General features: G+C 47.3%; 1 protein-coding gene across 1 annotated transcript in view; it reads left to right on the forward strand.

Annotated features, from left to right (window-relative positions):
- Positions 1-12,273, forward strand: part of LOC111944753 (uncharacterized) — a 245,903-nt gene that overhangs the window by 66,544 nt on the left and 167,086 nt on the right. Inside the window, 1 exon segment of the mRNA XM_086872437.1 lies at positions 2,665-3,803. Coding sequence (XP_086728563.1) covers positions 2,665-3,803 — 1,139 coding nt within the window.

Genomic DNA, 12,273 nt, shown 5'->3' on the forward strand with positions numbered 1-12,273 from the left:
ATACATTTTTAGCAAATAAAAACATTATTGGTCTTTGGTACTAAGTACCACAATCCCCTTCTTTAATTAATTGACCACTATTTCTCCCTCTTTATGCTAATTACACCTATTTTTAGTCCTTTGGTCATAAATTTTAAATTATTCTCAGACAGGGTAAAAGGAGCAAGTTTGGGGTCCATGGAGACTTTTCTGAGGAACATTTGGGGCAGTTTTGGGTCTGGGTAGGGAATTTAGAGACAACCTGGGGGTCTGGAGGGCACTTGGGAGAGCCGGGTGGGCACTTGGAGGGGCACTTGGGGATTCTGTGGGACAGTTCAGGGTCCCGGGGAGAACTTGGGGGTCCAGGGGGGCACTTGGAGGTCATGGAGGGGAATCTGGGGGCCCTTCGGGGTCCGGGTGGGCACTTGGGGTGCTGTACCAGGGAATCTCTGGGCCGCGGGGGATGATGGGAGTTGTAGGCGCCGGTATAATACGGTTTAATGGGGCCGCGGAGCATCATGGGAGTTGAAGGCGCAGCTCCAATGGGTTCCGGTGGGACGCGGGGCATGACGGGAGATGAAGTCCCGCCCGGAATAGCGCTCTATGGGCGCCGCGGAGCATGATGGGAGCTGTAGTCCCGGAAGTGGCTCCGAAGGCGCGTTCGGCGGTGTGGGGAAGCGCTTGGAGAACACTTCTGCGTCCGAGCTGCAGGTGCTCGGGGCGAATGTATAGGGCTCGGGAGCACTTGGGGGGAACCTGGGGAGCTCTAATCGGGCTCTTTAGGGCGCGGGGCACGGCAGGAGGTTTGGGCGCGGAACTGTGTTGTGGGATGATGGGAGATGAATTCCCAGCAGTGGCTGGAAGGAGAATCTGTGGGGTCGGGAGCATTCGGGGATCCAGGGACGCTTTGGGGGGTCCCGAACGGGTGCTGAGGGGGCACTCGGGGATCCTGAAGGGTCTGGGGGACACATGGGGCATATGGGGGGCGATCCTGGGGTTCTGGGGAGCGCAGGGCATATTCCCAGTTCCTCACAACCTGGTCTCAATTGCCCCCTGCAGGCTCCTACTGACTGCCAGTCTGATCCCAGTCTGATCCCAGTCTGATCCCAGTATGATGTCAGTACACAGCCAGTGCAATCTCAGCCACTGCCAGGATGATCCCAGTACAAACCAGTCCCTGCCAGTGCTGCCACTCCTGGGATCCCCCAGCCCTCTCTGTGTTCCCCGGTCCCACATCTCCCCAGAGGAGCCCCAAGGGCTGGCAGTCCCCAGCCAGGGTCCCCAGCCAGCCCCAGGTTGGATCTGCAGCCCCCAATTTTCCCAGTTTCCCTCTCCTTTTCCCCGGGCCGGGTTCCCCCCATCCCCAGTGGGTGGGAGCAGCGGAGAGCCCCGCGCTGCCCATCCCGACCTGTCCCGGCTCCATCCCCGCTCCTGCCGTGGGCTGTGAGGGGTTTGGGAACAGGGCACCGAGGGTGTCGCTGCTCCTGGGGGAGGAGGAGGAGGGATGGAAGAGGAGGGAGGAAGAAGGAGAGTGAGAAGGGATGGAAGTAGGTGAAGGAGGTGGGGTTATGGAGGAGGAGCAGGAGGAAGGATGGAAGAGGAGGAGCGGGAGGAAGAAAAGGGACAAAGGAATATCATGGAAAGAAGAAGGAACCTCAAGGTCGAGCACTCCCTGAATTCACAGCCCCTCGCCTGTGGGATCATCCACCCCCATATTCCACAGGTGACCAAGGAAGGGGGAGCTCAGCCCAGATATCCCGGGGGATCCCTGGGTTGGGTTTTTTGGGGGGGATGATTGGAGAAAGAACAACTCCAAAGCTGAGTGGAAAATGCCCCTTGGGGGGACCTCAGGGGGTCTCAGCATCACTAAGTGAAGAGATGGGAACAGGAGGAACTTTTCAGATTCCTGGCACTTCCAGCAGCCTGGGGATGGTAGGGACCGAGCAGACAGGGGACCCCCAATACAAGCGTGACCCCCAGCAGCTGTGACGGGGAGAACCTCTGAACACCAAAGGAGAAAGACCAGAGATGGGGAACTCCTGGGAGACATTTTCAGGGCTGAATCTTGATGTTTTGGAGGTTTTTATGGGTAGCTTGTGATTTCTAAAGATGGACATGGGCAGGAGGAACCCCCTATTCCAATGTTCTCATGAACTGTATTTTTCCTCAAACCAGGATTTCCCATTCCCAAACCTTGTCCAGATGGAGGAGGAGGCTGTGAGGAAGAGGAAGATGCCCCAGGACACCCAGGCAGGTGAGGAGGAAGTCAGTGCCCCTTTCCCCCTCTCTCCTGCTCCATGTCCCAGCCCAGCCTGGCCCCCGGCTGCAGGACAACCCCGCTGCCGACGCCGTCCTGCCGGGGACGCACTGGGGGGATCTCCTTCCCCTTCCCTCTGGCACGGAGGCAAATCCCATCCTCTGCTTGTCCTTCCTCCCCCAGACAAGGAGCTGAGGATGGAGACCAGGGACGACAAATCCCCACGGCAGAACCTCGTGGAAGAGGCTGTTTTGAGCAGCTCCACGGCACAGGAATCCAACAGGGAGGAAAATCCCCAGAGATCCCGCAGGAGGAGGGGCTCCAAACCCATCCCAGGGTGCTCTGAGGTGGAAAGACCCACCCTGTGCCGGGAAGGCGGCCGGAGATCCAGCCAGGGCTCTGAGCTGGTGGTCCATGAGCAGCTTCAGGATGGGGAGAAGCCCTGCAAGTGCTTGGAGTGTGGGAAGAGCTTCAGCCGGAGCAACAGCCTGATCTGCCACCAGATGATCCACACTGGGGAATGGGCCTACGAGTGTAGGGAATGTGGGAAGGGCTTCTACTGCAGTTCCCAACTCATCATTCACCAGCGCATCCACAGTGGGGAGAGGCCCTACGAGTGTCCTGAGTGTGGGAAGAGGTTTCAGACCAGCCCCCATCTCCTCAGGCACCAGCGGATTCACACGGATGAGAGGCCCTTCCGCTGCCCTGACTGTGGGGAGGGCTTCAAGCAAAACTCCCACCTCATCAGGCACCGGCGCATCCACACTGGGGAGAGGCCCTATGAGTGTGGGGAATGTGGGAAGGGCTTCAGCCAGAGCTCCAGCCTGATCTGCCACCAGAGGATCCACACTGGGGAACAGCCCTATGAGTGTGGGAAGTGTGGGATGACCTTCAGCCAGATGTCCCAGCTGACCATCCACCAGCGCATCCACACTGGGGAGAGGCCCTACGAGTGTCCTGAGTGTGGGAAGAGGTTTCAGACCAGCCCCCATCTCCTCAGGCACCAGCGGATTCACACGGATGAGAGGCCCTTCCGCTGCCCTGACTGTGGGGAGGGCTTCAAGCAAAACTCCCACCTCATCAGGCACCGGCGCATCCACACTGGGGAGAGGCCCTATGAGTGTGGGGAATGTGGGAAGGGCTTCAGCCAGAGCTCCAGCCTGATCTGCCACCAGAGGATCCACACTGGGGAACAGCCCTATGAGTGTGGGAAGTGTGGGATGACCTTCAGCCAGATGTCCCAGCTGACCATCCACCAGCGCATCCACACTGGGGAGAGGCCCTACGAGTGTCCCGAGTGTGGGAAGAGGTTTCAGACCAGCTCAGATCTCCTCGTGCACCAGCGGATTCACACGGATGAGAGGCCCTTCCACTGCCCCGACTGCTGGAAGGGCTTCAAGCGAAACTCCAACCTCATCACCCACCGGCGCATCCACACTGGGGAGAGGCCCTACGAGTGTCCCCAGTGTGGGAAGAGCTTCAGCCGGAGCTCTCACTTGACCCAGCACCAACAGAGACACCGGTAAGGGAAGCCCTGCGAGTGCCCCAAGTGCAGGAAGAGCTTTGTGCACTGCTCCAGCTCCATCCCCCACCAGAGGATCCGCATTGGGCAGAGCCCTGATGACCCACGTTCCCAGTGATCTGTGTTGGGAAGACACTGGGCTGGTGGTCATTTTATTTTGGTTCTATCTTTTGATTCATCTTCATCCCTTTAAAACAGATAAAATTGGAATAAAAGTCTATAAATTCATCAAAGGCATCTAAAACCTCACATTTACTGGTGCTTCAGGGGAATCTGGGATTCAGGGAGCGTCGCTGTCGGACACGAAATAAGTCACACGGACACTGCTCAAGAGATGATGAAGAAGAAGTGAACTTTATTTCTTCTCTCACAATTTATAGCTTTCTGACCATGGCCAGGGATTGGGTAGTCAGGATAGCCCCTTTCTAACCACACTGGCCGTAAGACATGTCCATCAAGAGACGTCTAACAGAAGGAATGCACAAGTATCTATGTTTATAGTTTCTATCCTGGGAAAATTCTTTAGAAACTATGTCAACAAGCTCCAAAGCTGAGTTTTCAGGGCGACAAGGGATGTACATGGGAGGGTTTTGGAGGCATTTGGTGTAGTTGTCTCCATTTCTTGGCACTCAAGGAGATGAGAGAGTTCGATCTATCACCTTGAAACCACTCAGTGCCATTGAAATCTACTCAATCCCACACCAAAATTGCTGCATTCCACAGCCCCTCAGCATGTGATGCCTTAAGTTTTAGCTTTCCTATTTCTCATATTCTGCACTGCCTAGGTTTGTAGTTTTGAGCTTCCTGTTAAGTGTTAGTGAGCTCTCTTCACAGAGTAGGTAGACAAAACAATTCCTTTTCTAGCTTGATACCAAGGACAATTGTTACAAGTTCCAGGCCCAAAAGCATGAACAAGGGTGGACTGAAGAGAGAAAACAAGAAGGATGGGACTTCATCATCTGAAGCTGTCACTGCACAATGAGCCCCAATATCCAGATGGACCTAAACTTCTAAAAATGTGAGACCTCGTGATGAGTTGTCCATTTTTGTGACCATTTTTGGTCCATCCTGGGTGTAGCTCTGGCCAGGCTCTTGTACTGCCCAAGGTGTATCCTTTAAGGCCTTTTAATAAACTTTATTCTTAACTCTGTCCAGCCTCTGTTCTAGGTCAGCCTTCTAAAGGCATCAGGTGGAATGGGGTTGGAAGGGGATGGGGTGAAGTGGGATGCAAATCAGGAGGGGTGAGATGGGCATTGGGTGGGGCAGGATGGGTGGGATGGGGATTGGTGTAACTTTTCTCTTTTTGCTTCTTTTGGGCTGAATTCCCTGTGGATATAACTTTTCTCTAGTCTCTCAGCTTCCTTTGGGCTGAATTCCCTGTGGATATAACTTTTCTCTAGTCTCTCAGCCTCCTTTGGGCTGAATTCCTCTGGGATCCTCCCTCATGGGGAGTTCCACTTATCTCAGTCCTTAACATTCGAAGAAAACTCCCGGGCTCATTAGATTCTGGTTTCTGGTGTTCATTGAAGGATCCTTACAAAAACCTGGCAGGTCTGTCCAGACGAGCTGCACAAGCTTAAATCACCACAGCCTGGCTCATCTCGTTCTAATGATACAAAATGGCCCCGAACCACGCGGTCTTTTCACCTTTATACCAATTTTTACCCTATTAACTACAGACACGTGTATTGTTATTATATCTCAACAAATAGGTTTTCTAGATCTACTCACGTAATTAAAAGTGCGACTAACTCTAAACCAATCATTCTTTGTGCTTCTAAAAACTGCAGAAGCATGGAGAAGAAGGAAGAAGAAAAATTAAAAACTACACCTTTTTTCCTTCATCTTTACTCCACGTGTGAAACCCTCTAAAAATCTATATTTTCACCTCAGTGTTAAAAGAAACATTTTTCTACTTTCTATTATATTTCTTACAAACCCTGGCTTGCTCAGGGATATTTGGAAGCCTTTCTGTCAATATTATATATGATTCATATATTCTTCAAATAATTGAATAGACAGAGAAATGTCCCTGCATTTCTAGACTCCTACACGTTTCCTCAAAATCCCACAAAATTCCACAAAAATCCCACAAAATTCCATAAACATTCCACAAAATTCCCTAAATCTTCTCAAAACCCTACCATATTCCAGAAACATCCCACCAGATCTCTAAAAATTCCACAAAATCAAGAAAAATCTGTCAAAATTTTTCAAGTCTCCACAAAATATCATAAAACTCTGGAAAAAAATCCCACCAAAATTCATTAAATGTTCTCAAAACCCTACCAAATTCCAGAAACATCCCACAATATCCCCACTAATTTCCACAAAATCTAAGAAAATACCTCAAAATCCTTCATGTCTCCTGAAAATCCCACAAAATAACAGAAAATTCCACAACAGTACAAAAAAATCCCACCAAATTCCAGAAACATCCTACCAAATCTCCACAAAATCTAAGAAAAATCCCTCACAATTCTTCAAGTGCCCTCAAAATCATACCTAATTCCAGAAAAAATCTAAAAAAAATCCCTTCATCTTGCCAAAACCCTGCCAAATTCCAGAAATATCCCACAAAATCCCACTAATTTCCACAAAATTTCAGAAAAATCCTTCACAATTCTTCATGTCACCTCAAAATCTTTCAAGATTCCACAAAACTCCCACAAAATCTCCTCAATATCCTACAAAATTCAAGAAAAATCCCACAAAATAGCAGAAAAATCCCACACAGTTCCCTAAATGTTCTCAAAACCCCAGTAAAGCTCCAGAAACATCGCACAAAATCCCCACAAATTTCCACAAAATCTAAGAAAAATCTCTCACAATTCTTCAAGTCTAAAAATCCCACAAAATACCAGAAAATTCCACAACAGTGCAAAAAAATCCCAGAAAACTCCCGAAATGCCCACAAATTTCCACAAAATTTCAGAAAAATCCCTCACAATTCTTCAAGTCGCTACAAAATACCCCAAGATTCTACAAAAATCCCACAAATCACCCCAATATCCTACAAAATTCAAGAAGAATCCCACAAAATGGCAGAAAAATCCCATACAATTCCCTAAATGTTCTCAAAACCCCACCAAATTCCAGAAACATCCCACAATATCCCCACACATTTCCACAAAATCTAAGAAAATACCACAAAATCCTTCATGACTCCTCAAAATCCCTCAAAATTCCACAAAACTCCCACAAAATCACCCCAATATCCTATAAAATCTAAGAAAAATCCCCAAAATTGAAGAAAAATCCCACAAAAATCATTAAATTGCTCAAAACCCCACCAAATTCAAGAAACATCCCACAATATCCCCACACATTTCCACAAAATCTAAGAATGTACCTCAAAATCCTTCATGTCTCCTCAAAATCCCACAAAATCCCAGAAAATTCCACAACAGTACAAAAAAATCCCACAAAATTCCAGAAACATCCGACCAAATCTCCACAAAATTCCACAAAATCTAACAAAAATCCTCCACAATTCTTCACGTCTCCTCAAAATCACACCAAGTTTCCAGAAAAAACTCCAACACAATTGCAGAAAGATTCTCAAAACCCTACCAAATTCCAGTAACATCCCACAATATCCCCACTAATTTCCACAAAATCTAAGAAAACACCTCAAAACCCTTCATGTCTCCAGAAAATCCCTTAAATTTCCACAAAACTCCTACAAAATCTCCACAATATCCTGCAAAATTCAAGAAAAATCCCACAAAATTCATTAAATGTTCTCAAAACCCCACCAAATTCCAGAAACATCCCACAATATCCCCACACATTTCCACAAAATCTAAGAATATACCTCAAAATCCTTCATGTCTCCTCAAAATCCCACAAAATACCAGAAAATTCTACAACAGTACAAAGCAATCCCACAAAATTCCAGAAACATCCGACCAAATCTCCACAAAATTCCACAAAAATCTAAGAAAAATCCCTCACAATTCTTCAAGTCTCTTCAAAATCCCTCAAGATTCTATGAAAATCCCACAAAATCACCCCAATATCCTACGAAATTCAAGAAAAATCCCACAAAATGGCAGAAAAATCCCACACAATTCCCTAAATGTTCTCAAAACCCCACCAAATCTCCAGAAACATCGCACAAAATCCCCACAAATTTCCACAAAATATAAGAAAAATCTCTCACAATTCTTCAAGTCTAAAAATCCCACAAAATACCAGAAAATTCCACAACAGTGCAAAAAAATCCCAGAAAACTCCCGAAATATCCCACCAAATACCCACAAATTTCCACAAAATTTCAGAAAATTCCCTCACAATTCTTCAAGTCTCTACAAAATCCCTCAAGATTCTACAAATAATCCCACCAAATCACCCCAATATCCTACAAAATTCAAGAAAAAACTGACAAAATTGCAGAAAAATCTCAAAGAAATCCCTAAATGTTCTGAAAACCCCACCAAATTCCAGAAATATCACACAGAATCCCCAAAGATTTCCACAAAATCTAAGAAAATACCACAAAATCCTTTATGTCTCCTCAAAATCCCTCAAAATTCTACAAAACTCCCACAAAATCTTTTCAATATTCTACCAAATTCAAGAAAAATCGAACCAAACTACAGACAAATCCCACACAAATTCATAAATCTCCTCAAAACCTCACCAAATTCCAGAAACATCCCACCAAATCCCCAAACATTTCCACAAAATCTAAGAAAAATCCCACCAAATTCTTCAAGTCTCCTCAAAATCCCACAACATTCCAGAAAAATATCCCACAAAATTGCAAAAACTCTTCTCAAAACCCCATCAAATTCCAGTCACATCCCACCAAATCCCCACACATTTCCACAAACTTTAAGAAAATACCTCAAAATTCTTCATGTCTCCTCAAAATCCCTCAAAATACCACAAAACTCCCACAGTATCTTTCCAATATTCTACGAACTCAAGAAAAATCCCACCAAACTGCAGAGAAATCCCACACAATCACCTAGATTTTTTCAAAACCTCACCAAATTCCAGAAACATCCCACCAAATCCCCACACATTTCCACAATAATCTAAGAAAATACCTCAAAATTGTTCATGTCTCCTCAAAATCCCACAAACATCCACAAAACTCCCAGAAAATCTTCTCAATATCTAATGAAATTCATTAAAAAATCCCAGCAAATTGGAGAAAAATCCCACACAATCCTGAAATATTCCCAAAACTCCACCAAATTCAGGAAACGTCCCACCAAATCACATCAAATTTCCACAATAATCTAAGAAAATACCTCAAAATTCTTCATGTCTCCTCAAAATCCCACAAAATTCCACTAAACTCCCAGAAAATCTTCTCAATATCCTAAGAAATTCAGGAAAAATCCCACCTAAGTGCAGAAAAATCCCACACAATATCCTACAAATTTTCTCAAAACTCCACCAAATTCCAGTCACATCCCACAAAATCCCCACAAATTTCCACAAAACCTAAGAAATTACCTCAAAATCCTTCATGTCTGCTAAAAATCCCTCAAAATCCCACAAAACTCCCACAAAATCTCCTCAATATCCTATAAAATTCAAGAAAAATCCCACAAAATTCCAGAAAATTCTACAACAGTACAAATAAATCCCAAAAATTCCAGAAACATCCCACCAAATCCTCACAAAATACCACAAAATCTAAGAAAAATCCCACAATTTGGAGCACAGGGACTCTAGAACCTGAGCACGGCTGCTTTGCTGTGCAGGCAAGGAAGGGCTTGGGCTGCTCCACTCCCCTGCTTTGCTTTGGGATCACCGTGATTTTGGGGGACAGTGCAGGGGGAAAGGGAGAAAGCATGGGCTTCCCTCACCCATGGGTGGGTTTTTCCCTAGAATGTAGGGGTTGGGCCTTCCTCAAGCTCCTGACAGACATAAGATTTTTTCCCATTTTTCTTGTTTCCCCTTTTTGTCTGTAACCTATTTTCATTAATTTGTTGTTTGTTTTTCTAAAGGAAGTGTTCCAGGTGGGGTCCAGTCTGGATCAGGAAGTGCTTGGGACCAGCTGTGGCATGGATGGGCCGTGCCCTTGGAGAAGACTGAGGACATGGTTTGGGACCAGCTTTTCTTGTGGCAGCGGATGGTGTGAGGTGGGTCCTCATCTCCTTGGCATGGCTGGGACAAGAGCTTTTGGGAGATGGCAGCGGGCACAGGAGCATCCCGCTCTGGGCAGCTGCTGAGGGGCTGGATCTGCCGTGGCTGGCTGCAGGCTGGGCACATGTCCTGCCCTCCTGCTCTGCTCCCCAAGGCAGCAGTGATGGGCAGCTTTGGGCCCAGCTCTGAGCACGGCCAGCATGGCCTGAGCACCGCGGCTGGCTGGGACAAGGGGACAGGAGCCTTCAGCTGACGGGCGGTTTCTGCTTTCTCTCCTTGCAGCCGGGCTCTGCGGATGCTGAGGCTGCTCTGGGCTCTGCCAGGGCTCTGCTGGGCTCAGCACCGGGCCGGGATCAGCCAAAGAAGAAACGCTGTGACCTGCAGCAGAGACCTGAGCATTTTGGCAATGCAGCTCAAGTCTGCAGTGTGTCCACCTCCAAGGGAAAACATGACACCCCCCAAAAATTAAACTTGTTCCATAACTTCTGAAATGAAATCCATCTGGGGTGACCCCGAATTACATTTTTCATTTTGCTCAAGCTGTAGCTCAGCCCTTCTCTGAACAGTTCTGTCCCCACACCTGCCTTTTACTTCACAACTGCTCCCTCCTTTCCCCCAGTGAGTTCCCAGCCCATCACAGTCTCCATCACACTGCAGCCTTCCTTGATGCCCCTCACCACGAGGAAGGCCAAGCCCCAGTCTCAGGGACTCATCCTGTCCCTGGCTGAAGAACAGCAATGTTTCAGAGGTCCGGTGGGATTTTAGTATCATTCAGAGCTGCTCTCCAGCCCTCAGGTCTCCTCACTGCTGAGTTCCCACTCCCTTTTCCTCATCCATCAGGATGAGCTCTGTGAATCCCCCTGTGATAAATGGAAGTGATTCATGTTAACTAAATTGTAACTTTTTGGAAAGTTATTATTTGAAATTAGTTATTATTAGAAGCAATCAAGGGAATTGGTGTTACAAAGCAGATGTACCCCTCTACAGATGTTACATGTTAAAATTAAGATAGGGGATGTAGTTTTGAGATAAGAAATGTCCCAAGAGAAAACTGACCATGAGATGGATAAGGTTGGAACGACGTAGGGCCTGAACATTATGAAGTGTAAGACTAATTAGTGGAGCACGATGCTCACTTACATAACACAACACTTAGTACGCACACACAGCCTGTGAGGTTATCCAGAGGACAACAAGGATGAGTGAAAGCCTTCATCCAAAGACCACCAAAAGAAGACTGAAGACCCCCTAGCAACAAGTGAAGCATGCACCATGAAGAACAGTGATACACAACTAAAGAATCACAAATTGGAGGAGACTTACTGGAAACATGAATGAATATGTATAAGCATATAAGTTTAGTTTGAATTGCTTTGTTTTGTACCTGAGGCAGGGTGAGAAGCCCTCCCTGTATGCCAGTCAGTCTTGCTTATGCTTTGATCATAATTACTGGCAAGCTATATTCATATATATGTATATATGTATATGAATTTTTTCATATATATATATATGTGTATATATATGAATATATATATATATATAAAAATTGTACTCTTTTACTAAATTATATTCCTATATCAAATTGCTATTCAATCCACTAAATTGTATTCTTTTATTAAATTGTTTTGTTGTATTCAATTCACTAAATTGTATCATTTTTTTTCTTGTTATTAAACTGCTGTTAACACAATAGCCCTAGCTGTCCAAATTTCAATTTGATTTATGACACTGCCCTTGGGTGAGTTACAGCCACAGCGAGAGGGAGGAGGAGATGATCCCACCCATGGCTGCTGCTGGCTCCAGACATTTGCTGAGATAAAGCTGAGCCAGAGCTTCAGCATCTCCCCCAAAATCACAGAATCACAGAATGCCTTGGCTTGGAAGAGACCTTAAAGTTCATCTCATTCCACCCCCTGCCATGGCAGAGACCTTCCACTATCCCAGGCTGCTCCAATCCCCTTCCAACCTGGCCTTGGACACTTCCAGGGATCCAGGGGCAGCCACAGCTTCTGTGGGCAAGCTCTGATCTCTGCCCAGGTGAGCAGGGACAGGAACCGAGGGAACGGCTGGAGCTGGGCCAGGGCAGGGCTGGGCTGGAGATGAGCAAAAGCTTCTTCCCCCCCAGGGGGCTGGGGCAGTGCCCAGGCTCCCCAGGGAATGGGCACGGCCCCGAGGCTGCCGCAGCTCCAGGAGCCTTTGGCCAGCGCTGCCAGGGATGCACAGGCTGCGATTGTTGGGGTGTCTGTGCAGGGCCGGGGGCTGCACTCCATGATCCCAATGGGTCCCAGATGCCAGCTCAGCCCCTTGTGCAACTCTCACCCTTGGGCTCAGCCTTTGTGTCCCCTGGAGGCGCTGGCAGAGCTGATGGGGTGGGGCAGGAGCGGGGCAGCCCCAGCGTTCCCCTGGC

Source organism: Cyanistes caeruleus, unplaced genomic scaffold (genome assembly GCF_971803275.1).
Source record: "Cyanistes caeruleus unplaced genomic scaffold, bCyaCae1.hap1.1 HAP1_SCAFFOLD_65, whole genome shotgun sequence".
Taxonomy (NCBI): Eukaryota; Metazoa; Chordata; class Aves; order Passeriformes; family Paridae; genus Cyanistes; species Cyanistes caeruleus.